The following is a 27,411-nucleotide window of genomic DNA, read 5'->3' as shown; positions in this document are numbered from 1 at the left end:
AGGCTTTAAATGTCTTCAGATCCTTTGATCTGCAAAGCATCTATTCACTTTCAAAGAGAAATAGCTTTTAGTAGGCTGTAATTGAGAGGGTAATAGCTTCCAGACAGCCAAGTCTCTGGGTTGTTTATTTTCATCTCCCTTCATATTTGAATGCATCTCAAGTGCCCTGCCATGAACCTAACCACAATTTTAAAACACATTAGCCATGATTGAAGGTCATCACCAATTCAAAAGCAGTTAAGTGCTTTCTGCTAAGAAAAAGAGGAAGTGAAAGGACTTAATTCCCAAATGCTTAATAATCTTTATTATTGTCACAAGTCGGCTTACATTAACACTGCAATGAAGTTCCTGCGAAAATCCCCTAGTCGCCACACTCCGGCGCCTGTTCAGGTACACTGAGGAGAATTCAGAATGTCCAATTCACCGAACAAGCACGTCTTTCGGGACTTGTGGGAGGGAACCGTAGAACCTGGAGGAAAGCCACACAGACGCGGAGAGAACGTGCAGACTTTGCACAGACAGTGACCCAAGCCGGGAATCAAACCCGGGACTCCAGCGCTGTGAAGCAACAGTGCTAACCACTGTGCTACCTTGCCGCCCACCTTGTGTACCATGGTTGTCCTGACTCACCTTCCGTAGTGGAGGAAGTAGGGTATCTCTCCACCGCTCTCCTGCCTAGCACAAGCCAAACTTCATGGCCTACACTAGTCACACCCTTAAAAACTCCAATGCATTTTTCAAACAACGTTTCCCTTTCGTAAAACCAAGTTGACTTGTTCTAATCATTCTAATTGTGTGAAATGCAATTGGGGAACTGGTTGGTGACCTTCGTGACCAGGCCAACAGAAGGTAAAGTTAGCAACTTCCACCTTGATTGCCCATTTGGGTTTGTAAGTGAGTGTTGGGTGAGGTTAGACTGGGTTGTGACACGTAATAGAACATACAGTGCAGAAGGAGGCCATTCGGCCCATCGAGTCTGCACAGACCCACTTAAGCCCTCACTTCCACCCTATCCCCGTAACCCAATAACCCCTCCTAACCGTTTTGGACACGAAGGGCAATTTATCAAGGCCAATCCACCTAACCTGCACGTCTTTGGACTGTGGGAGGAAACCGGAACACCCGGAGGAAACCCACGGGGAGAATGTGCAGACTCCGGACAGAGAGTGACCCAGCGAGGAATCGAACCTGGGACCCTAACGCTGTGAAGCCACAGTGCTAGCCACTTGTGCTACCGTGCTGCCTGTAATCAAATCGCCCGGTCAGTCTCACATGGCAAAGGGCCGGGAAACGGGCGGGAATCGCGTTTTCCGATTTTCCGGGTCCCCCCCCCCCCGCTGATGGCGTAACGGGAAATCGGCCGCGGAAGGTCGGGCACCTCATACTTTATAATATCATTAGCGAGCCGGGACTTCCTTCCTCTCACTGAAAATACTCATCCGTTGCCGGTGCGATCAACAACAGCTGGATAAACACGAGAACCCGCTGACCTCACCTCGGAAGGGAATATTGCGGGTGAGCACTCAGTCCGCAGAGAGGGCAACAGAGAGGACACGGGGGACACAAATAAGTTGAACTCAGAGCCGGGGTGTGGGGGGGGATTCAGTGCCAGCATCTCGGAGGAGTGGGGTCGCTCACAGGCCTTCGTGACCCTTCATGTCTGTGAGCCTCTCACAGTGAAAAGGGATCTAGTGGCTGGTGTGCGGGCACCGCCACCCATGGCCTCCTTGCTGGGCTTGAGGAAATATCGCCACTGAGGGATCACCATTCCAGATCCGGATCACCGCTGGAAAGTGGGTGGGAGCAGGCGAATCCACAGGGTCAGCGACTGTGAGGGCCCTGGGCGGTCCCACGAGGTGCCAGTCTGTACGGGCATGGGTGCCAGACTCTGACAAGAGGTGTTTTCCAGGCGGATGAGGCTTGAAGACCCTCTCTCAGGGGGGGGAGGAAATCTTCATTGAGAATGATCTCCCCACGCTCAGGCATCATTGTGAAGCCGGAGGGCAAGAGATGTATGGCGATTATGGAGGGCTGGCTGTCGGGGATTAGTGTCTGGGTGGCCGGCTGTTCAAGTTGGAAGGCTCTTGAGAGCTGTGGGAACGAGCGTGCTACCTAACGATGAGGTTGACTACAAATCTCAGCCTTCACACCCATCAGGTGTGCCTCACCAAGTGAAGCCAGCTGCCTAAACAGGTTCTTAATGAGTCAATTGTGCCAATTTAGTCAGCATCACAATGTATGAGTGTGTAATTGGATGGTGCTGAATTGTTAACCCTTTGGAAGCCGAGCCCCCAAGCACTGAACTCCAAGGCTCATACTCACGTCCACATAACAGAGAGGTTACACAGATGTGGCTCCCAGATGTGAGGCCTTATGGTGAATTCTGCCTTCAGTCATGGGTGCTGGGGTGCAGCATCCTTTTTCCCCCAGGGGGTTAGAACTCCGGTCCACTGAATGCTCCCAACTGGCCTCACGGTGGGGCGAAGAGGGAGGGGAGGGGCTCAGGGGGGTGGGGGCTTGTGGACCGCTGAGGCTCTCGAGGGCCGAAGCGCATCATTCAAGTTGAGTTGAGAAGGGCAACTATGGGGTTATTGTGTGACGGAGAAGGGAGCGAGACTCATTGGAAAGGCGCTCTCGTAGGGGAATGCGCAAGGGTGGATGTCCCAGATTTTGAGAGGGCTGTGGGTCAGGGTATTGTCAGGGACCCTCAGCGCTCACCTTGATGTTCTCAGCCGTTCAGTTTATGATTCTGGAGGATCGTGGTGCCGGTCAAGATGGCAACCCTTCCGATTGCGATCCTGCATCGACATCGGCATGCCGCTGCGCGTGGCCAGGACCAGCGCCCTGCAGAGGAGGGGGAGGCAGGACCCGCTAATCTTCTGGATCAGGGCCAGAGATAGCGGACCCTCGGAGGAGACACTACAGCCACGGGTACATCGCTGTCGAACTTCATTACCTCCCGATGTCAGCGATCCAGTGCTGGAGAAGACTGTGTCTATCCTCGGGGACACTGGACCACCTGCGCCACGTGATGTTACAGTTGGCATCACATTGACTGGGAGATCACCCATTCCCTGTGGCCCTGTAAGTAACTGCCGCTCTGAACCTCTATGCCAATGGCTCACTAGAGGGCTGCCTGGGTGGCCTGTGCGACATTTCCCAGTCAGCAGTGCACAAGTGGATAAGGGAAGTCATAGATATGCTGTTCGCAATGGCCCACATGTCCACCACCTTCGACCGGGACCAGGTGAGCCAGATTCATGGGCTTCACCTGCATAGCAGGCATGTCCCTGGGTGCAGGGTGTCCTCCATGTGTCTCTGCATTCCCCAATGGCGGCATGGGGGACATTTCTGAACAGCAAGAGGTTCCACTCCCTCCATGTCTAGTTTGTCTGTGACGAGTTACATCTTGGGCGCTCGCGGATCCCAGCTGTTTTTGAGGAACGCAGCGGCTGAAGGGATTGCTCCTCGGGAACAAAGGGTACCCCCTCAGTGAAGCCAGCATGGCGGCCACAAACACTCGCCGAGACTCGCTACAACGGGGCTTCAACGTCAACACGTGCACTGGTCAAGCAGGCTATTGGAAAATTCAAGATGTGGTTCTGGTGCCTGGACCGGGCGGGAAGCCCTCTGGCTGAAGAAATTCCTCCTCATCTCTGTTTTAAAGATTCGTCCCTTTAGTCTGAGATTGTGTCCTCTGCTTCTAGTTTCTCCTACTGGTGGAAACATCCTCTCCACGTCCACTCTATCCAGGCCTCTCAGTATCCGGTAAGTTTCAATAAGATCCCCCCCTCATCCTTCTAAACTCCGAGTACAGACCCAGAGTCCTCAACTGCTCCTCATACGATAAGCTCTTCATTCCAGGGATCATTCTTGTGAACCTCCTCTGGACCCTTTCCAAGGCCAGCACATCCTTCCTGAGAGACGGGGCCCAAAACTGCTCACAATACTCCAAACGGGGTCTGACCAGAGCCTTATACAGCCTCAGAAGTACATCCCTGGTCTTGTATTCTAGCCCTCTTGACATGAATGCTAACATTGCATTTGCCTTCCTAACTGCCGACTGAACCTGCACATTACCCTGAAGAGAATCGTGAACAAGGACTCCCAAGTCCCTTTGTGCTTCTGATTTCCTAAGCCTTTCCCCATTTAGAAAATAGTCTATGCCTCCATCCTTCCTACCAAGGTGCATAACCTCATACTTTTCCACATCATATTGTATCTGCCACTTCTTTGCCCACTCTCCTAGCCTGTCCAAATCCTTCTGCTGTCCCAACACTACCTGTCCCTCGATAGATCTTTGTATCATCTGCAAACTTAGCAACAAAGCCCTCAGTTCCTCCTTCCAGATCATTAATCTATATTGTGAAAAGTTGTGGTCCCAACACCGACCCCTGAGGCACACCACCTAGTCACCGGATTACAGGCACATGGGAAAATATGTTCCTTTAATTACTGAATTCCCTTCCGCAAATTCTCTGTACCCCTTTCTCTTCCTTTAAAACGCTCCTTAAAACTGCCTCTCCGACCCGTTTTTGATTATCTGCTCCAATATTTATTTCTGGAGCTTGGTATCAACCTTGCTTTGTTAATTTCCTCCATGAAGTGCCTTGGAAAGTTTCTGTGACTCCGAAAGTGCTATATGAATGCAATTTGTTGTTTTTATGAGTGTGCGTGTGCAAAGAGAGGGGCTATCAAAGCTTTTCACCTTGCACCCATCAGGAAATATCACAGGAAATTACCAACAGTGAAGCGCAACAGTCTGTCCTGCATGAGAGGAGAGCACCGATTGGTTGGCAAGTGGGCTCTGATGGGTGGGGCGCGTTGCCGTGGAGAACGCAACACTGAATAGCTGCTATCCAGTTTTGTTCAAATTCAAACAGGAAGGTCGACTCTGATTGCTCAAGGGATTGGCCTGGGGAATGAACTAGGGAATGGCTGTCCCCCGAGCTTTTGTTGCTTGGAAAAAGGTGCAATGTGTGGACATGCTCCATCTGTCTGCAAAGGACAAGGTCCTATGTGTGTGTGCATATGTAGCTTCTGGCACGTTTAAGTCTGCCACTCTGCGTGTCTAACTGATAATCCATGATATCCATTCCCTGACATGACATGACTGACATACAGATATATTGAGAGACTGGTTATATGTGGTAAATCCAATGCTTTGTTTTCCAGGTTCAAAACATCTCCCAGTCTATAGAGGTCCTGGATCTTCGCACCTACAGGGATCTCCAGTATGTGCGGAACACAGAATCACTGATGAAAGTTCTCAACGCCAGATTGAAAGTTGCAGCAGAGAGTCAAACGAACTTGTTGAACAAAAACTTTCAGGTACGATGGGGATACCGTGGGTGGCTCTCCTTTCTTCCCCAATATCCCTCCACAAAGTTGCAAGAATGCACCTCGGTCAGAAACCCTTGCACGCGACCGTCTTGCCGGATGCCGATTGGCCAGTTTGGGTGTTTGACTGCCCAGAAGGAAAAGCCAGCTCAAAACTGTCAATTCCCTGTAAACAAAACGTACTATTGGTGCCGGGAACAGTGAATTTCCGGGCGGAATTCAACCAAAACATTTGTGTCATTTTGGGCGTGTTCAGCAGGATGTTTCCTGCCGTTTTTATGGGTGAGATCCACACCAATATTCACCCACATTTGGTCATTTTGTTTGGCCTAGGGGAGTTTCTCCCTGGTCTAGATAAATCTTAGAATTTTTGTCATCACTGGGGAGCTGAACCCGCTGGACAGCGTGGCTCTTCAAGAGATCGGGCCACCATTTTGAAAGGGTGCCCCGACATCTAAGTGAGATTGAGGGTTCATCCCCCTTTCATTGGCATTGGCCCCCTAAGGCCCGACCCTTGTCAGTGCCACCCTGGCACATGGGCACTCCAGCCATGCCACCCTGGCACACTGGCCGTGCCACCAGGGCACCCTGGCAGTGGCCCTGTCAGATGGCACTGCCACCTGGGTACCTTAGCACTGCCAAGGTGTCAGGGGGAGTGCAGGGGTGCGGCCTTGCCCTGCTCCGACCACCTGGAAGTCTCTAATGGCCTGCGAGATGCCCATGGGTGCCGTTACGCCTGTTCTACATTTGTGTTGACCAGCACTAAACGGTGCCCTGGTGAGTTGTCCCTGGCACGGCCGTTAAGTCCCGGGCAACTGGAGAATGCAGTATTTAATTTAACCTAATGGCTCATTTACTGACGCTGATCTGGATCACTCCCAGTGAGAGCAGGATCCAGATTGCAACGTCTAGTGAGGTTCGGTTGAATCTTGCGATACGTTTTGAGCGTTGGAAATCCCGTGAGAGGCCTCTCATAAGGTTCAACAGCCTCGGCCCGACGCCAAGTAAACAAGGCTGTTCAATCGCACCCTCTATTTAAAGATATACAGGACCAATTTGGACAAGGTTTACTGGGACCCTTCATTTCCAAGCTTTACTCCTGGATTTTCTCCTGGGCGTGGGGATCGTCACGCCCACGGACACGCACCTCGATTTGAAGGGGTGGGGGAATGAGCAATGTCTATTCTGAATGATATGGTCTTGTGAGCACCAAATGCAAATTTCTGCAGCTTTATGAAATTAGCCGAAGCTGAGCAGAGGCCAGAAACATGCACCCGAATCCTCCTACTCATCTTTCCAACAACAAGGTGGCCTCACTCACCCTCTGCCATCGGAGGAGGTTGTACAGAGAGACTAACGTGGACTGTATTTCGTAATGTGACTTCTGCCTCCGCCTATATAGCAGGAGAGAGCTGTATTTTTTAGTATGTGGCTGTGTTTCCAAATGCGTGTGTGACTGTCGCTGTGTATATATGTGTGTGTATTGGTGTCAATGTGTTACGGTTGGCGCATCTGGGTTTTTATCTCTGTGCCTGTGTACGGTTATCTTTTTCTCTGTGGATCCGGCAGTGTCTGTTATTTTCTACATCTGGGTATGTCTGTGTTTTTGTACGTCTGGGTGTGTGTGTTTTTGTATGTCTGTGTTTTTGTACATCTGGGTGTGTGTGTTTTTGTATGTCTGTGTTTTTGAGTGCATGTGTTTTTGTTTGTCTGTGTTTGTGTCTGTGTTTTTGAGTGTATGTGTTTTTGTGTGTCTGTGTTTTTGTGTGCCTGGGTGTGGCGGTGTTTTTGTGTGTCTGTGTTCTTGTGTGTCTGTGTTTTTGTGTGCCTGGGTGTGGCTGTGTTTTTGTATGTCTGTGTTTTTGTATGTCTGGGTGTGGCTGTGTTTTTGTGTGTCTGTGTTTTTGTATGTCTGTGTTTTTGTATGTCTGGGTGTGGCTGTGTTTTTGTGTGTCTGTGTTTTTGTATGTCTGTGTTTTTGTATGTCTGGGTGTGGCTGTGTTTTTGTGTGTCTGTGTTTTTGTATGTCTGTGTTTTTGTATGTCTGGGTGTGGCTGTGTTTTTGTGTGTCTGTGTTCTTGTGTGTCTGTGTTTTTGTATGTCTGGGTGTGGCTGTGTTTTTGTGTGTCTGTGTTTTTGTATGTCTGTGTTTTTGTATGTCTGGGTGTGGCTGTGTTTTTGTGTGTCTGTGTTTTTGTATGTCTGTGTTTTTGTATGTCTGGGTGTGGCTGTGTTTTTGTGTGTCTGTGTTCTTGTGTGTCTGTGTTTTTGTGTGCCTGGGTGTGGCTGTGTTTTTGTATGTCTGTGTTTTTGTAGTCTGGGTGTGGCTGTGTTTTTGTGTGTCTGTGTTTTTGTATGTCTGTGTTTTTGTATGTCTTGGTGTGGCTGTGTTTTTGTGTGTCTGTGTTTTTGTATGTCTGTGTTTTTGTATGTCTGGGTGTGGCTGTGTTTTTGTGTGGCTGTGTTTTTGTATGTCTGTGTTTTTGTATGTCTGGGTGTGGCTGTGTTTTTGTGTGTCTGTGTTCTTGTGGTTCTGGGTGTGGCTGTGTTTCTGTGTGTCTGTGTTTTTGTGTGTCTGTGTTTTTGTGTGCCTGGGTGTGGCTGTGTTTCTGTGTGGCTGTGTTTTTGTGTGTCTGTGTTTTTTGTTTCGGGCACATATAGCGAGCTGTTTCTTGGTGGCTACAGCACTGAGATTGACCCCACTATTCGCCAACACTTTACCGTGTTTTGGGACCTCGGGGGAGTTTTGCCCCGTCAAGCCTGCACTCAGAGAGCTTTCTGGGGGGGCTAAGCTCACCAGCATGACCAGCTCCTCGCAGATTGGGATATGATTTTGAATGGTTGCCTGATTTCTACACGTTCCCCCTTTTCAGGTCCCCCCCTCATCCCACACCCCACTTTCAGAACCTCTCCCTTTGCCCGGGATTTGCAACAGCCTGGACCTGATTGCTGTACATTTAAATGGAATTAAATGTTCCAAGATGGAATATCGCCGAATCTTCCAGCCTGGTAATGCCAGGATGTGGGAGTGGGGCCTGGTTGGGGTGGGGGTGGGGGGGTGTCTGATGGGGATGTGGCCTGGTGGGGGACGGTCCAGGAGGGACGGGGCCCTTTCAATGGGTCTCCATCCAGACCCTGATACCAGCGATCCTTGAGGTGGGGTGGGAGGGTAGATGCCAGTGATCCATTTGGACAAGGGGGCCCCAATGTCCATGAAGGGGGGGTGGGAAGGGGGGGCCCTGTATTTTGTTTGTCTGGGTGTGCTGACCAGGTCGTGCCAACCTGTGCAGGGAGAGGTTTAGGGCACAGTTCCAGGGTACTACATTAAAATTTATTAAAATACATTTAAATGAGGTTCACGCCTCGTGGTGTCGCTGGCAAGGGACGGGGAAAGTCGGGAAGCGCGATATCTCTGTTGAGAATCGCGTTTCCCAATTATCTCGGGATTTTCCACCCGTGTTGCTTTTCCTTCGATGATCGTGGACTGAATATCTCCCCATTATCTGTGTTGTTTCTGTGTTTCTGCGTGCGTTTGTGTTAATAATAATCTTTATTAGTGTCACAAGTAGGCTGACATTAACGCTGCAATGAAGTTACTGTGAAAAGCCCCTAGTCGCCACATTCCGGCGCCTGTTCGGGTACACCGAGGGAGAATTCAGAATGTCCAATTCACCTAACAAGCACGTCTTTCGGGATTTGTGGGAGGAAACCGGAGCACCCGGAGGAAACCCACGCAGACACGGGGAGGACGTGCAGACTCCGCACAGACAGTGACCCAAGCCGGGAATCGAACCTGGGACCCTGGCGCTGTGAAGCAACAGTGTTATGTCGGTGTGTCTGCATTTATGGCTGTGTTTTTCTGCATGTGGCTGTGATTTTGTTTGTGTCCTTAGAACATTTGGACATAAGTAGGAGCAGGAGTAGGCCATTCAGCCCATCGAGCCTGCTCTGTCATTCAATGAGATCATGGCCAATCTTCCATTTCACCGTTTGCATAGAATTTACAGTGCAGAAGGAGGCTATTCGGCCCATCGAGTCTGCACCGTCCCTTGGAAAGAGCACCTTACTGACGCCCACGCCTGCACCCTATCCCCATAACCCAATAACCCCACTTAACCTTTTTGGACAATAAGGGGCAATTTAGCGTGGCCAATCCACCTAACCTGCACATCTTTGGACTGTGGGAAGAAACCGGAGCACCCGGGGGAAACCCACCCACACACGGATGTGTTTGGCAGGTAGGTTCGATGTGGACTGCACTTGATGCAGGGAAGCTATAAACAGACGTCTAACACTGGAGAAGATCCAACACTGTTTTATTCAACGATAGAACTGATATACATATTCAGCTGTGGGTCGACACTATACTGAACTGACTGGAGACCTTTTAGTAGCCTGACCAGACTTACGAGCTACCGCATGGTGTTTGCACTTGCTAGCTCGTGGACTCTGACTGTCTCAGTGGCTGGGTCCGAGAGAGCGGGAAACCTAGTGCCCACTGGCTTTATAGTGGTAGTGTCCTGTCTGGTGATTGGCTGCACTGTGTTGTGTGCTTACTGGTCATCCTGTGTCTCAATCACTGCCTGTCTGCATCTCATTATGTACATGAGTGGATATTATTACAGACACGGGGGGAGAATGTGCAGATTCCGCACAGACAGTGACCCAAGCCGGGAATCGAACCTGGGACCCTGGAGCTGTGAAGCAACAGTGCTACCCAATGCTACTGTCCCTGTATCCCTTGATTTTCGTTTTAATACCTAGAATTCTCCCGCTCTCTGTCTTGAGCAAATTCAACGGCTGAGCCTCCAAATCCCTCTGGGGTAGAGAATCCGCCAGCCTCAGTATGGAGAAATCTCTCCTTGTCTCAATCCTAAATTGCCTGCTCCGTACCCTGAAACCGGGACCCCTATTTTTCACCTCCCTCCCCAGACTGGGGTAAACATCCTTCCCACCAACTACCCGTCGATCCCTGTCAGAATTTTGAACGTTTGAACAACGTCGCCCCTCATTCTTCTAAACTCGAGAGAACAAAGGCTCCGTCTATTTGATCTTTCCTCATCGGACAATCCCTCTGTCGCAGGAATTACTTTAGTGATCTTCTGTTGCCCTGGTTCTATGATACCTTTCCTTCAGCGGACCAAAACTGTACACAGGGTGTGGCCTGAGCGTGTGGCTGTATTCCAAGAAACAAATATGTCTTTCTACGCAACTAAGATTGAACCATTGTTTCTTGTTCCCTGGACAATACATTATTAATATTTTTTGACACGGCAGATTACAGTGGCCTCGGGCTCTATTCAAGCAATTGGCTTCATGTCCGTAAAGCCGTGGCCAGTTAGGCATATTCCACCCCGGAGCCAATTCAGAAATAGCTTCAGTGAGGCCTGTACATTGGAATTGTGAATTGAGTTTCTATTGAAGCAAACACGGAACAGACTCTCGCAAGTCGATGCAGTCCAGAACTGTTACTGGCTGTGAAAGTTTGAAGGAGCTTGGCACGTGACTTGAAAGCTAACGGCATTCGTTCAGACGATAGGTTCTAATCGGGGTGAGAATGGAAGGGTGAGTCACTGCCTGAACTGGGCAAGGGGAGTGGGGCTGCCAGTGAGGTGTGTTGAAGGCAGGGGAGTTTGGTGATCTCATTACGATGGTGAGCTCTGTATTGCGTCAATGGGGAACAAAGTCAACGCTGACCACCCTGGAATGGCTAAAAGCAGCATTATCAGCTTAGCTTCACATCAACACACTGGAAAGAGGAGCAGGAGTGGAGCAGATGGCCCCTTGAGCCTGCTCCGCCATTCAATACGACCATGGCTAAGTATTGGCCTTAAGTCCACTCTTCTGTCCACGACCCCAGTCTCCCAATTCTCTGAGGCACCAAGAATCTGCCCGTATTAAATCCATTCAACAATGGAGCGTCCACTTCCCTCTGCGAGCGAGATTTCCAAAAATTCACAATCCTTTGAGTAAATATTTCCTCGCATCTCAGTCCAAAATGGTTGGCCCCAAATCCCGAGTCTGTGCTCCCCCTGTTTTAGATTCCCCTGGCCAGCGGGAACAATCTTTCAGTGTCCACCCTGTCACCCCCCCCCCCCCCCACCCCCACCCCCACCCCCTCAGAGTCTGGTATGTTCCAATGAGATCACCTCTCATTCTTCTGAGAATGCAGACCCAATTTTACTCACAGACTGACCCTCTCAGGGGTCTACATTAGCAGGACTAGGCACCCCAAAGTTATGTCCAAAACCCCGTTTTGGCAGACGGGAGTTGGACATTTGGCTTCGCCAGTAAATTGGGAGATAATCTGCTCTTTAACGTGTCAAAAGCTGTGATCAAACCCAGTACAATAGGAGAGATGATTGGATAAAGCAATAAGTGGGGGTTAATATGAAATGGGTAAGATAACAAGACAGCAGCTCTCATAATCATTGCCTGCGTTCCCCGCGTATGCTCCAAACTAGGACTGGTCCTGTCGATGATTTCCATGCCTAATGAATCTTGTGCATATTTCCTGCATCACTCAGAGGAGTTGGAGTCCGCTGAATCGTGTCCTCTGTAAAATTACGGCATAAAAATCAACTGTTTCCCTGCTACTTAAAGGTTTGACAATCTATGACAATGACAAACGGCACGTTTGTTTGATAGATTTACTTTTATTTGATTTGATTTGATTTCAGGATTTCATAGAATCATAGAATTTACAGTGCAGAAGGAGGCCATTCGGCCATCGAGTCTGCACCGGCTCTTGGAAAGAGCACCCTACCCAAGGTCCACACCACCACCCTATCCCCATAACCCAGTAACCCCACTCAACCAACCCTAAGGCCAATTTTGGACACTAAGGGCAATTTATCATGGCCAATTCACCTAACCTGCATGTCTTTGGACTGTGGGAGGAAACCTGAGCACCCGGAGGAGACCCACGCAGACACGGGGAGAACGTGCAGACCCCGCACAGACAGTGACCCAAGCCGGGAATCGAACCTGGAACCCTGGAGCTGTGAAGCAATTATGCTAACCACTGTGCTACCGTGCTGCCCCAAATTATCATTTTTTTTTGCCCCGATTAGAACAGATTTTTCTGTTCTAAACCAATTCGATGATGGCAGTGTTCATCTGTCAAGTACTTTGTGTCTCCATTTATTTTATCTTGAGCCCCATCCTGGGTCTAAGCGAATGTTCAATGTTTTTAATCTGTGGGAGGCTTCAGTCTGCTTTGTGACCAAGTCCCATTATCCCATTTGCCCTCTCGCTGGCGTACACTGGTCCAGGAAGGTCTCGCCTTGACCTGTCCCTCTCCCTCTCTGTATCTGTCACCTCCTCCAGCCTCAGAACCCGTCAAGCCAGGTCTGGCCTCTTGCGCATTTCCGATTTTAACCAGTCCACCCCCGGTGGCTGCACCTCCAGCTGTCTGGGCCCGAAGTTCTGGATTTTGTTTTGCTCTTTCAGGATGTGGGCGTCGCTGGCTGGGCCCAGCATTTATTTCCCATCTCTACTTAACCTTCAGAAGGGGGTGGTGAGCTGCCTTCTTGAACCACTGCAGTCCATGTGGTGTAGGTCCACCCTCTGTGCTGTTAGGGAGGACGTTCCAGGATTTTGACCCAGCGACAGTGAAGAGACGGCCGATATATTTCCAAGTCAGGGCGGTGAGTGAGTTGGAGGGGAGCCTCCAGGTGGTGGGGTTCCCAGGTATCTGCTGCCCCTGTCCTTCTAGATGGTAGTGGTCACGGGGTTGGAAGGTGCTGAATAAGGAAACTTGGTGAGTTCCATCTTTTAGACACTGCCTCCACTGTGCGTCGGTGGTGGAGGGAGTGAATGTTTGTGGAATGGGGAGCGATCAAGCGGGGCTGCTTTGTCCTGGATGGTGCCGAGCTTCTTGAGTGTTGTTGGAGCTGCGCTCATCCAGGCAAGTGGAGAGTATTCCACCACATTCCTGACTTGTGCCTTGTAGATGGTGGACAGACTTTGCGGGGGCGGGGGGGGGGGGGGGGGGGGGGGGGGGGGGGCGGGGGCGGGGGGGGCGGGGGCGGGGGGGCTGTCAGGAGGTGAGTTCTTCGTCACAGGATCCCCAGCCCCTGACCTCCTCTTGCAGCCACATGGCTGGGTCCAGTTCAGTTCAGTTTCTGGTCAGTGGTATCCCCAAGAATATTGAAACCGGCAAGCTGAACCCACAATTTTAATCAGCGTTCCTCGTTGTGTGCATCATAATAAGCAAGTCTGATGCTTTGAATTGTAATTATTTAATTCAGTTGCAAGTCTAATTAAAACCTCTCTCCAGACTCTGACCTTCAGCTCATTTCTCCAGAAGTCAGCAAGGAGTGAGAGCAAACACCCAGGGACAGCATCGCGCAGTGCGGCAAGGAACTATCAGACAGGTCTGCCAAAGGGTGGAAAGATTTGTGGGCTGGGAAAAGGTCTCCGCTGTGTGGTGCAAATGAGCAAGTATGTTTATAATTTCAAGGTGCGTAGAAAGACGATCATCTCCCGTACAACGTGCTTCAGTCCTGTCGAGTTGAAAGCTGTTGGGGCAAAGACAAGGGGAGATTACGAACTCTGCTGTGTGTTGCCTTTCCGCATGGCTATGGTCCTACGAAGAGTTATTGCAGGTCGGAAGAAACCCGGCAATCAGGAAAGAGTTAGTCCTCACCTTGTAAGTAGACAATCTGTCCGTAGAAGCCCTCCCAGTTCCAGAATTCGACTCTCCCTAATCACCCGACGCCCTTTCTATGATATGAAGGTGGAAGTTGAACCAGGTATCCGAGCTGTGGTTGGACGAAGGCCAAAGGAGTGATCAAGGCCACCTCGACCCCTTCGATGTACAAGTCACGCACCCCCTGGGGTCCAGCGCTTCAGTTGCCTTCTTGACTTTGACGGAGGCAATCCTTTTGATGAGCCGGTTAGCAAATCTCTCCTGCGTTTCCATTGGAACCGAATGGAGGGAGCTTCAATCGGCCACTGGTGTGTTTTACCTGACCTGGGAGTTTTGTTGCTGTCACCATGTCCCTGAAAAAGGAAGATTTCCATTCCACACGATTATTATTCTTCACTTTGATCAGCACAAAGACTTAAATAACTGAACAAATAGAAATGAAACATCTACTCAAATGCAGGGGGCAGATATAAAATGACAAAGCTGTATTTTGCACCAATGTCATACAGACTGGGGGAGTGCTCTTTTCATGAGTATGTTTATACCTGGCCACTACATCCGAGTACAATGCACATAGAGATCCCCAACATCTGTCTGGAGCGCCAATACTCCTAACTTTTTCACCATTGATAAAAATACTTGAATCGGTCAAAAATTAAATGGCCTCACATCTGCATTGGAATCTGCCTGCCACAGTTTGACCCATTCATTCAGTCTCTTTGCCATAAATACTCCCATTTACATCACTAATGCCACCAATCTTTGAGTCGTGGGTGAACTTGCTCTATGATGCTTTATCAAAACCAATGAATAGTTGACCCCCCCCCCCCCCCCCCCGCCCAAAGACATCGGTGTGGTGCACCAGTGATCGGTTGCTTCTATCCAGTTCACCTCATCACCAAACATCTAACCAGGTCAATAGCTTGTCTTCAATTCCACAATGTGGAGATGCCGGCATTGGACTGGGTTGAGCACAGTAAGAAGTCTTACAACAGCAGGTTAAAGTCCAACAGGTTTGTTTCGATGTCACTAGTTTTCGGAGCGCTGCTCCTTCCTCAGGTGAATGAAGAGGTATGTTCCAGAAACATATATATAGACAAATTCAAAGATGCCAGACAATGCTTGGAACGCGAGCATTAGCTGGTGATTAAATCTTTACAGATCCAGAGATGGGGTAACCCCAGGTTAAAGAGGTGTGAATTGTGTCAAGCCAGGACAGTTGGTAGGATTTCGCAGGCCAGATGGTGGGGGATGAATGTAATGCGACATGAATCCCAGGTCCCGGTTGAGGCCGCACTCATGTGTGCGGAACTTGGCTATAAGCTTCTGCTCGGCGATTCTGCGCTGTCGCGCGTCCTGAAGGCCGCCTTGGAGAACGCTTACCCGGAGATCAGAGGCTGAATGCCCTTGACTGCTGAAGTGTTCCCCGACTGGAAGGGAACATTCCTGCCTGGTGGTTGTCGCGCGATGTCCGTTCATTCGTTGTCGCAGCGTCTGCATGGTCTCGCCAATGTACCACGCTTCGGGACATCCTTTCCTGCAGCGTATGAGGTAGACAACGTTGGCCGAGTCGCACGAGTATGTACCGCGTACCTGGTGGGTGGTGTTCTCATGTATAATGGTGGTATCCATGTCGATGATCTGGCACGTCTTGCAGAGATTGCCATGGCAGGGTTGTGTGGTGTCGTGCTCACTGTTCTGAAGGCTGGGTAGTTTGCTGCAAACAATGGTTTGTTTGAGGTTGCGCAAGCTTCCACAAGCTTTAATTTTAGCAAAGAGCCTCTGGTGCCATTGAAGGGGAGTGCTGTGAAATTCTCTATTCTGCTTCACCTGCATGGCTCGGGTGCGTAGTGTTGAACAAAGAACAGAAAGCTTTGTTAACGAACAAAACTATACATTTATTACGCTACTAAGATTCGTTCACATTCCTAAAGTAGAAGGTTTCTCTGTTAAACTATGCTGTCTCTAACTAGCAGAACTCTCAAGTATGCAACTGCCCTCGATGCCAGACCCTCTTCCAGCTCTCCCCTAACTCTTAACTCCCAGAATCCCCAAAGTCAGATGATATATATATATGACTGTTCTGTGGGTCCCTCTAGTGGTAAGAAGCATCATCACTAACTTGTTAACTCTTTACATCCCAGTCAATATACATATCATTACAAGCGCCGCCACCTGCAAGCTCCCCTCCCCGCCTCGCACCCTGCCCACTTGGAAATGCATCGCACTGTTCCTTCACCATCGCTGGGACAAGACCCGAGCGCTTCCTCCCCCGGCAGCCGGGAGACGTGTAGTGATCTCTGTATGTAGTAATACATGATCAGACTATGTTAAGCTAGTACAGGCAACTGAACACTAGATGGCCACACTGTCAGGACCTATAAAAAGGTTTTCCCGCTCTTTCCTAGTGGAGTGTGTGTCAGGAGTGCATAGAGTACAGAAGAGAGACAGCTGGAGAGAAGAAGTTAATTGATATCAATATTAGCATTATCTTATTTAATAGTTTAATCTACAGTTATTTGTTTGTTTACCAGTTTAGTATTAAGTAAAAGAACTCACGAGATTATTTATATTACTCATTAAATTACTTTACCATCACTGGAAGACTATGTCTATATTTGAACAACACAGCTAGACAAAAAGAGTAATATATATATTACAATATTGTAATGTAACAGGATGGACATTCAATGTTGCGTTCACACCTTCCGAGCTCGGATTTCTTTGAAATGGCCGTTGCTAACTTGAGCAATGAGAATTGCTGACTTCTGGAGCCCAACGATTCAGATAGGGAAATTACCGGTCTCCCTAACGTTTGCAGCAAAATATATTGTTTGGGTTCTGTCGATGCTCATGAATTCTCTTTTGCCTTTTACAGCTCCTGTACTGAGAAAACCAGATGTAGATTCATGTAAAGCATTGAGAGGCTCATTGTTTGAGAACAGTTTCTCACTTGCTTCTTTGCTCCGTGTCCTTTCCGGCTAATATATTCTGTTTGTTAAAATAGAAAAAAACAACGTCTGGCGGAATCCTTGTACAATATTTAGTGTCATTCCGGGATCCAGGGAATGAAGTTATATTTCAGGACGAGGGCTTTGGATGTCAGGAAGATTGATGCTGCTTTCGTTGATTCCTGAATTAGCTGCCAAACCAAGCAAAACTTTTCAATTTAGCTATGGATAAACTGTCTGATTAAATTACCAGACACAAATTACATCTAGTCTCTTTAAAGGTGCATTGGGATGGCATCGCGTGACCGCCCTGCTGTTTTCACACAACGAGCCGCGTTGCGAATAACGGGGGAGAATTTCGATTGAATTCTTTTGCAATAAAATGGCTGAGTTAGGAGCGGGAGTAGGCCATTCAGCCCCTCGGGCCTGCTCCACCGTTCAATAAGATCATGGGCGAGATCCTCTGGTTGCCCCGGCCGGGTGTTTCTCGGAGGCGCGCTGTCCGTTGATGGCGGGATTCCATACTCCCACTACTTGTCACAATAAATGATAACGTTCTGTAGCTTTTCAAATTACTCACTGTACCTGTAGACTAGCGTCTTGTGATTCATGCACTCGGACACCCAGATCCCTCTGCATCTCGGAGCTCTGCAACCTCATCATTTAGACAACAAGCTTTTGTCTTCTTCCTGCCAAAATGGGCAATTTCACATTTGCCCACATTAGACTCCATTTGCCAGCTTTTTACCCACTCACTTATGTTGCTTTGCAGCCTCCTTACGTCCTCTTCACAACTTACTTTCCTACCTGTCTTTGTGTCGTCAGCAAATTTAGCGGCCATACCTTCAGTCCCTTCATCCAGGAAATGTATACAAATTGTAAAAGGTTGTGGCCTCAGCACTGATCCCTGTGGCACACCATTCGGCACATCCTGCCAACTAGAAAAAAACTCATTTATGCCAACTCTGTTTCCTGTTCGCTAACCGTTCTTCAGTCCATGCCAGTAGATTACCCCCTACACCGTGAGCTTTTATTTTATGTAATAATCTTTGATGTGGTATCTTATCAAATGCCTTCTGGAAATCTAAGTACAGTACATCCACCGGTTCCCCTTTATCCACAGCACATGTGACTCCTTCAATAAGTTGGTTGAACGCGATTGCCCTTTCTGTGGTGGGTGTGTAAGAAGGACACCGTGCTGGTCAGGTGTCATTGTGAGGGCAAGTGAGGGACATCAGCGTTCTCAACAAATATCAGGCCTGTGGTCTCACTTCAGCCGCCTCACTGCACTGCCCATACTGCCAACGTTAGCAACAACAACTTATATTTATATCGCACCCTTAACGTAACAAAACATCCCAAGGATCTTCAGAGGAGTAACACCATGCCACATAAGGAGATATTAGATGACCAAAACCTTGGGCAAAGAAAGTAGGTTTGGAGGAATGTCTGAAAGGTGGTTACAGAGCTAGAGACCAAGGCGTGGCCACCGATGGTGGAAAATTGTTGTTAATGTAATAGTAATAATCTTCATTATTATCACAAGTAGGCTTACATTAACACTGCAATGAAGTTACTGTGAAAAGCCCCTCGTCGCCACATTCCGGCACCTGTTTTGGTACACAGAGGGAGAATTCAGAATGTCCAATTCATCTCACAACACGTCTTTCGGGTATTGTGGGAGGAAACCGGAGCACCCGGAGGAAACCCACGCAGACACGGGGAGAAGGTGCAGACTCCGCACAGACAGTGGCCCAGCGGGGAATCGAACCCGGGACCCTGCCGCTGTGAAGCAGCAATGCTAACCACTATGCTACCATGCTGCCACGCAGACAAACACAGAAGGGGGAAGGAGGGGGAAATAATAAGGATGAAAGAGTATTTGCTTCCAATGGTGAGTCTGGAGCAGGCTTTCCTAACAGCACACTGGTTGATTAAAGTCTTTGGTTTCCAACCTTTGCTGTCGTTTAGAAAGGTTGGATTACTGCTCCAATAGAATGCATGCTTCAAATTGGGAATTAAGCTCAGTTGCCCCCAATCGGGGAAGGATTAGGGAATCATTGCAAGATTAAAGAAACCTGTTCACTCAGGCGGCGGGATTCTCCAAGCCCCCCACCGGGTCGGAGAATCGCCAGGGGGCGGCGTGAATCCAGCCGGCCGCCGAATTCTCCGGCACCGGAGATTCGGCGGGGGCAAGAATCGCTCCGCGCCGGTCGGCGCCCCCCCCCCCCCCCCCCCCCCCCCCCCGGCTGCTGTAATTCCGGTCCCGCCGGCGTGAATTAAACCACTTCCCTTACCGGCGGGACCAGGCAGTGCGAGCGGGCTCCGGGGTCCTGGGGGGGGGCGCGATCTGGCCCCGGGGGGTGCCCCCACGGTGGCCTGGCCCGCGATCGGGGCCCACCGATCGGCCGGCGGGCCTGTGCGTGGGGGCACTCTTTTCCTACGCGCGGCCATCGGCCTCCGCCATGGCCGACGGGTAGGTGAACCCCCTCCCCGTGCATGCTCGCGGATGACGTCAGCAGCCGCTGACGCCCCCGCGTATGCGCGGACTTCCACCGGCCGGCGGAGTCCCTTCGGTGCCGGCTGGCGTGGCGCCAAAGGCCTTCCACGCCAGCCGGCGGGACGGCAACCACTCCGGCGCGGGCCTAGCCCCTAAAGGTGAGGGTTTGGGCCCTAAAGGTGCGGAGAAATCCGCACCTTTGGGTGGCCCGACGCTGGAGTGGTTCACACCGCTCCATCCCGCCGGGACCCCCCGCCCCGCCGGGTAGGGGAGAATTCCACCCAGGGTGTCTGGAGGGGAACTGGGAGAGTCTGTGACTTTAATCTGCTGTCTTGGAAATAAATTGTTTTTAAGGCACTGGCTAATTTCAGCCTCATTCTTCAGCACACAATGATTGGAATTAACAATTATAATAGGGAGTGCGTTATATCTTGGAAAATCATGGGATTGGAGATTACAGGCCTTTGGGTCATTACTCCCTGGGGCTTGTACGGCTCAGTATTTGCACTATTTTCTGCTATTTCAAATTTACAACATCGGCAGCATTTTGTTTGTATTGTAAACCCCTACGGTGCAGAAGCAGGCCATTCGGCCCATCAAGTCTGCACCGACCCTCTGAAGGAGCACCCGCCCTAGGCCCACGCCCACGCCCGATGCCCGTAGCCCCACCCAACCCGCACAGCCTCAGACACTAATCGAATTACATGTATTGATGAACTCAGAACACGTCAGTGGCATAGGGGAGGTTGTATTGTACTTTATTTTCTGAGACAGAGATGTTGACCCGGTGAAGATGAGGAGATCGTATCTGCCATGCCTCCCTGCTCTTCCTGCTCTGGAACCATTATCAGCTACTGGGGTAGTTTAGGTATTTTAGTTCTTGGAGGTGAGGCTATTGAGAATGCCCCCCCCCGCCCCCAGTACCCCAGTGGGTGTCTGGAAATGAGGCGAGATTGGAGGTCCATTATTTGATTTAATTAAAATCGAATTGCTCGGGCGAGAAGGGCTTTAAAATAATGACATCCCGAAAAGACCATGTCAGTATTCTGGCCATTTGACCACAGCCAAATGATTTCACCGAACGGGCAAAGTGGAGGGCAGCGGAGTCGGCCGATGGGTGTGGTTGGGTGATGGACCCCACAGAGCGGTTTCAGACCAGCTACAGGGGGGGGTCATGCGAGGGAGGAACAAGACGGACGACCATGAGAACCCATCTCCTGGTGAAGAGTAGCTGCCTGCAGGGCAGGGCAGCAGGAGAATCGAACCCAACTATTAGAGGCCTATACATGGCTCCCAGACTCCATAAGACATAGGAGCGGAAGTGAGGCCATTCGGCCCACCGATTCCACTCCACCATTCAATCATGGCTGATTTCAACTCCATTTACCCGCTCTCTCTCCATAGCCCTTAATTCCTCGAGAAATCAAGAATTTATCAACTTCTGTCTTAAAGACACTCAACGTCCCGGCCTCCACCGCCCTCTGTGGCAATGAATTCCACAGACCCACCACTCTCTGGCTGAAGAAATTTCTCCTCATCTCTGTTCTAAAGTGACTCCCTTTTATTCTAAGGCTGTGCCCCCGGGTCCTAGTCTCCCCTGCTAATGGAAACAACTTCCCTACGTCCACCTTATCTAAGCCATTCATTATCTTGTAAGTTTCTATTAGATCTCCCCTCAACCTCCTAAACTCCAATGAATATAATCCCAGGATCTTCAGACGTTCATCGTATGTTAGGCCTACCATTCCTGAGATCATCCGTGTGAATCTCCGCTGGACCCGCTCCAGTGCCAGTATGCCCTTCCTGAGGTGAGGGGCCCAAAATTGCTCACAGTATTCTAAATGGGGCCTAACTAGTGCTTTATAAAGCTTCAGAAGTACATCCCTGCTTTTATATTCCAAGCCTCTTGAGATAAATGACAACATTGCATTTGCTTTCTTAATTACGGACTCAACCTGCAAGTTTACCTTTAGAGAATCCTGGACTAAGACTCCCAAGTCCCTTTGCACTTCAGCATTATGAATTTTGTCACCGTTTAGAAAATAGTCCATGCCTCTATTCTTTTTTCCAAAGTGCAAGACCTCGCACTTGCCCACGTTGAATTTCATCAGCCATTTCTTGAACCACTCTCCTAAACTGTCTAAATCTTTCTGCAGCCTCCCCACCTCCTCAATACTACCTGCCCCTCCACCTATCTTTGTATCATCGGAAAACTTAGCCAGAATGCCCCCAGTCCCATCATCCAGATCGTTAATATATAAAGAGAACAGCTGTGGCCCCAACACTGAATCCTGCGGGACACCACTCGTCACCGGTTACCATTCCGAAAAAGAACCTTTTATCCCAACTCTCTGCCTTCTGCCTGACAGCCAGTCGTCAATCCATGTTAGTACCTTGCCTCGAATACCATGGGCCCTTATTTTACTCAGCAGTCTCCCGTGAGGCACCTTATCAAAGGCCTTTTGGAAGTTAAGATAGATAACATCCATTGGTTCTCCTTGGTCTCACCTATTTGTTATCTCTTCAAAGAACTCTAACAGGTTTGTCAGGCACGACCTCCCCTTACTAAATCCATGCTGACTTGTCCTAATCTGACCCTGCACTTCCAAGAATTTAGAAATCTCATCCTTAACGATGGATTCTAGAATCTTGCCAACAACCGAGGTTAGGCTAATTGGCCTATAATTTTCCATCATTTTTCTTGTTCCCTTCTTGAACAGGGGGGTTACAACAGCGATTTTCCAATCCTCTGGGACTTTCCCTGACTCCAGCGACTTTTGAAAGATCATAACTAACGCCTCCACTATATCTTCAGCTATCCCCTTTCGAACTATAGGATGTAGCCCATCTGGGCCCAGAGATTTATCAATTTTTAGACCTCATAGTTTCTCTAGCACTTTCTCCTTTGTGATGGCTACCATATTCAACTCTGTCCCCTGACTCTCCTGAATTGTTGGGATATTACTCATGTCTTCTACTGTGAAGACTGACGCAAAGTACTTATTTAGTTCCTCAGCTATTTCCTTGTCTCCCATCACAAAATTGCCAGCGTCATTTTGGAGCGGCCCAATGTCTACTTTTGCCTCCCGTTTGTTTTTAATGTATTTAAAGAAACTTTTACTATCATTCCTTTTCTTTAAAAATATGTTTTATTGAAATTTTTTCGATCAAAATTTTTTCCCTTTACAGATCAAACATAACAGTAAAGAAAGTTTAACAATAAACAAATAGCTAATCAACATGGTAATCTCAACGTTTAACATAAACTAAAACTTCCACCCCCCCCCCCCCTCCCCCCTGGGTTGCTGCTGCTGGTCATCTATCTTCCCTCTAACGTTCCCCTAGGTAGTCGAGGAATGGCTGCCACCGCCTGGTGAACCCTTGAGCCGATCCTCTCAGGGCAAACGTTATCCGCTCCAGTTTTATGAACCCCGCCATATCGTTTACCCAGGTCTCCAGTCCGGGGGGGTTTCGCCTCCTTCCACGTGAGTAGAATCCTACGCCGGGCTACTAGGGACGCAAAGACCACAACGTCGGCCTCTTTCGCCTCCTGCACTCCCGGCTCATCCGCAACTCCAAATAGAGCTAACCCCCAGCCTGGTTTGACCCGGGCCTTCACCACCCGCGAAATCACTCCCGTCACTCCCCTCCAATACCCCTCCAGTGCCGGGCACGACCAAAACATATGTGCATGGTTTGCCGGGCTTCCGCCGCACCTCCCACACTTGTCCTCCACTCCAAAGAACCTGCTCAGTCTTGCTCCCGTTATGTGTGCTCTATGTAGCACCTTGAATTGTTTTACTATCATTCCTAATGTTACTGGCTAGCCTACCTTCATATTTGATCCTCGCTTTCCTTATTTCTCTCTTTGTTACCCTCTGGCATTCAAACTCGGAATTTGGATTTTTATAGTGGGATTTACAAGGAATTTTGCAGTGGACAGCCAGACCATTCACAGCAACTCATGTTTAAGCTCCACGTGGAGCTCCTCTCACCCAACCTCAGTCACCCTATCACCATCCCCCTTCCATCCCTTTCTCCCTCCTGTGTTTGACTGGCTTCCTCGTGAATACATCGGCGTTGTTTGCCTCATCCTGTGCTGGCTCTCTGGGAGTAACGTCCTGTTCACTCCAGTGAAGGAATAGGTTTACAACATGGAAAGAGGCCCCTTGGCCCAGCTTGTCCATTCTGCCCAGTTTTTACCACTAAGGAGGTCCCAATTGCCCGCATTTGGCCCATGTCCCTCTATAATCTTACCCAATTAACTGTCTAAATGCTTTTTAAAAGACAAAATTGTACCCGCCTCTACTACTGCCTCTGGCAGCTCGTTCCCGACACTCCCCACCCTCTGCGTGAGAAAATTGCCCTTACCATGGTGATCTGCCGAAACCCGCTAGTGGGCCCAATGTTAATCAGTCTCCAAGGCGTTTCTGTATTAAACTGATTTGAATGAAAACAAACGTCAGGCGTGACAAGAGTTAATAAAGGTGAGAGTTGAAGGTGTTTCAATGTGGCATCGGGTTATTCTTGGTGAAGGTAAACTGATGCAGCAAACTGCTTTGGCCCCCGACAGGAATTAAAGGAGAAGATGAACGAGCTGCTGCCGCTGATCCCGGTCCTCGATCAGTACAAATCTGACGCCAGGCTGATCCTGAGGTTAAAAGAAGAAGTCCGGAACCTGTCGGTGGTGTTGCTGGGAATCCAGGAAGAAATGGGTGCCTATGACTATGAGGAGCTCCAGCACAGGGTCATGCTCCTGGAGCAGAGACTACATGCTTGCATGCAGAAACTGGGTAAGGACTTCATCCTAACAATGTTGACGTTCACGTCGTCACTTCCCTTCTCTTTTGTCCTGCCCGTGTTACTGATGGCGTTGGCAAAGAGCTGCCACAGGGCACATGATGGCCAAACAGGCCTCGCGTCTCTGGTTGAAATGAAATGAAACGAAAATCGCTTATTGTCACAAGTAGGCTTTAAATGAAGATACTGTGAAAAGCCCCTAGTCGCCACATTCCGGCGCCTGTTCGGGGAGGCTGGTACGGGAACTGGTACTGGTTGGTTGAGGGACCTGCGCTGGTCTTTTTCTTTAAGCCACCTTGTCAGCTTGTAGGCCTGTTCTCTCCAGGTTTGCTTTGTCCCAGCCCTTTCCCCGAAAGGAATTGAATATTTTAATAGCCTGCGTGCCGACCTAGCCCAATGCAGACTCACCCATTTGCCTTTTCTTTTTCAGGCTGCGGGAAGCTAACAGGAATCAGTAACCCGTTCACCGTCAGGGCATCGGGCTCCCGCTTTGGTGCCTGGATGACGGACACTCTGGCTTCCAGCACAGAGAATCGGGTAGGTGGACAACTCAGGGGGGAGGGGGGGGGGACAATGGGGAGAGGCGGATGGGGGGCAGTGGAGGGGGGGGGGTTTGCTACTCTGGGGGTGGAGGATATTGCAGAGCCGAAATACGTACTGGAGACAACGGGGCTGGGGCGGGAGCCAGGTCGCGGAGTTCATGTAGTGAATTGGGTGGGGTGTAGAGTCTGAGCCGGGTGGAACATATGCCACTGAAGGGGTGATGTGAAGAGTCAAGAGTGAAACATCAGTAAAATGAGTGATTTGTCTCCGAATTGCTCCAAGTCTTGTTCCATACACAGTGGAAGCGGTGAGTATTGTCTCTGAATGCTACCTGCCATGATTATGAGGGGCATGGATAGAGTGGATGGGCAGGCACTCTTTCCCAGGGTGGAGGGGTCAGTCACCAGGGGGTTTAGGTTTAAGGTCTCTGGGGCAAAGTTTAGAGGTAATGTGTGAAGCAGGGTTTTTACACAGAGGGTGGTGAGTGCCTGGAACGCGTTGCCAGGGGAGATTGTAGAAGCAGATACATTTGTCAAGACATCTTGACAAACACATGTATAGGATGGGTATAGGATGGGTATAGGATGGGTATAGAGGGATACAGCACTAGGAAGTGCTGAGGATTTTGGCGATGATTGGTATCATGATCGGTACAGGCTTGGAGGGCCGAAGGGCCTATTCCTGTGCAGTATTGTTCTTGGCTTTATTCTATGCATTGGAATCCACTCTGAGGAAGATATACAAAGATTGAGAGGGATGGGAAAAAAAACATTGATTCCTGCCACGCAAAAATGACTACATTTCCAAAACCACTTTGTTGTCTGTGAAGGATTTTGAACCGTCCAGTCTGCATGAAAGGCGCTATAGAAATGCATGTACTTCTCTTTCTTTTAATCCTCCAACCCATTGTAACCCTTGGACAAGGATGTGAAGATAACATTAAGCAAAAGCGTCCAAATCGTTTTTTCTCATAACAAGAAGTCCATTGGAGGTCATTGTACAGTCAATATTGGAAGCTCCAGGGACCCTACCAGCTGAAGGGTTATACCAGTTAGGTTGTTGCGCACACTTGTGTATTATCTAAGGTTTGTTTAAGTTTGATGCTGCCGCGTCCCTTCTCAACCTTGTTCCTCACCCTCACCTACATACTCATCGTTTGAGCTCAGACATTGGTCGCGGATTTCATTCAGCCTTGGGAAAGCAAGGCGGGAGTAATCTGATCCTGTCATCGGAATGTAGGAACAGGAGGGGGCCACTCGGCCCCTCGAGCCTGTCCTGCCATTCGGTTAGGTCGCGGTTGATCTGTATCTTAACTCCATCTTACCCACCCGAGTTCCGTACACCCCAATACCCGCACCTAACAAAAATATCTCAATCTCAGTCCTGACATTTTCCAACCTCTTTTTAGGGAAGACATCCTGATCTCCTCTCCCGACTCGTGCAAAGGGTTGCTTCTTCTTGGCATCTTCCCTGATTGGCCCAGCTTCCATTTTAACGTCATTCCCTCTAGTTGTGGACATCCCCCCCCCCCCCCCCACACACACACACACACACTCACACGGCCCCACTGCACCCCCCCTCTCCATTCAACAGATTTTGTTTCTGTCTATCTCTTATCTAATTCAATAATCAAAGAACAAAGAAAAATACAGCACGGGAACAGGCCCTTCGGCCCTCCAAGCCTGTGCCGATCATGATGCTCTAACTAAAAAAAAACACCTTCCGCCCTTACTAATTAGGAGATCTGAAATTAATGAAGGGGTGAATTAAAGGGGGCGGCTCCTACAAAGGACAAATGAAGCACAGCCCAAAAAGAACAAAGAGGAACGCAAACTTAAAAAACATCAAATCCAACCCCTGCGGTGCCCACCGTGCACGGACGGCCTCGAGTGTGCCCGTGGACACCGCATGCCCCCTCTCCAGGGACACCCGGCCGCGAATGAGGCCACGGACGAGGGGCAGACATGCCGACCGGATGTCCCCCTCGATCGCCCACTGCCTGGGCCTGTTTCTGGCGAGTTTCGCCAGGCCCAGCAGCAGGTTCACGAGGAGGACCTCTGCCTTCCCCGCGCCCGCTCCGCACCGGGCGCCCGTAGATCAGGGGCGTGCAAACAAAACTTTAACAGCAACGTTGTTAAGAAACCCAAAAGGGAGTGCAGCCTAGGGCATTGTGTACCCATCCAGGTGCCTCTTAAATGTTGTTAATCATCTTACACACTTCAATCAAATCACCCATTACTCGTTCACATTCCAGCAAATGCAAACTTTAGCGATTTGCTCTTATTTGGGGTTAGATATGGCCCTCCGAACCTGTGGGCGATCGGTCGCACCGTTAGGCTGGCAGATGAGGAAACAGGGGAAGAATTTGGACCCAGGGTAAACATATCTCACTTAACCATATTTTATGGGGTCAGAACCATTTTACATCGGCAACCATTAGTAGAATATTAATCTTTTTGGATATCATTCATGTGTGGAACATTATTATTCAGTATCTTTCAAAAATGCTTCCCTGGTAATGACCCATTTAGCATTCATGGCGAGTACCCAGGTAATTAATTTGGACATTACTGATGACACTGCAACAGTTCATGTCCTAGCCATGGGATTAATGGATTGTTTTT

At 49.5% G+C, this 27,411-nt stretch overlaps 1 protein-coding gene across 2 annotated transcripts in view; it reads left to right on the top strand.

Annotated features, from left to right (window-relative positions):
- The window catches only part of LOC140403197 (noelin-2-like), a 473,392-nt gene that overhangs the window by 432,891 nt on the left and 13,090 nt on the right, over nt 1-27,411 (top strand). For both annotated transcript variants that reach the window (XM_072490948.1, XM_072490947.1), the window contains exons 3-5: nt 5,176-5,331; nt 24,018-24,237; nt 24,675-24,781. In XM_072490948.1, the coding sequence (XP_072347049.1) occupies nt 5,176-5,331; nt 24,018-24,237; nt 24,675-24,781 (483 nt within the window). The remainder of the gene's footprint in view (nt 1-5,175; nt 5,332-24,017; nt 24,238-24,674; nt 24,782-27,411) is intronic.

This window comes from Scyliorhinus torazame, chromosome 27 (assembly GCF_047496885.1).
Source record: "Scyliorhinus torazame isolate Kashiwa2021f chromosome 27, sScyTor2.1, whole genome shotgun sequence".
Classification (NCBI taxonomy): domain Eukaryota; kingdom Metazoa; phylum Chordata; class Chondrichthyes; order Carcharhiniformes; family Scyliorhinidae; genus Scyliorhinus; species Scyliorhinus torazame.
The sequence above is the reverse complement of the archived record's forward strand: the minus strand, read 5'-3'. Positions and strand labels throughout refer to the sequence as shown.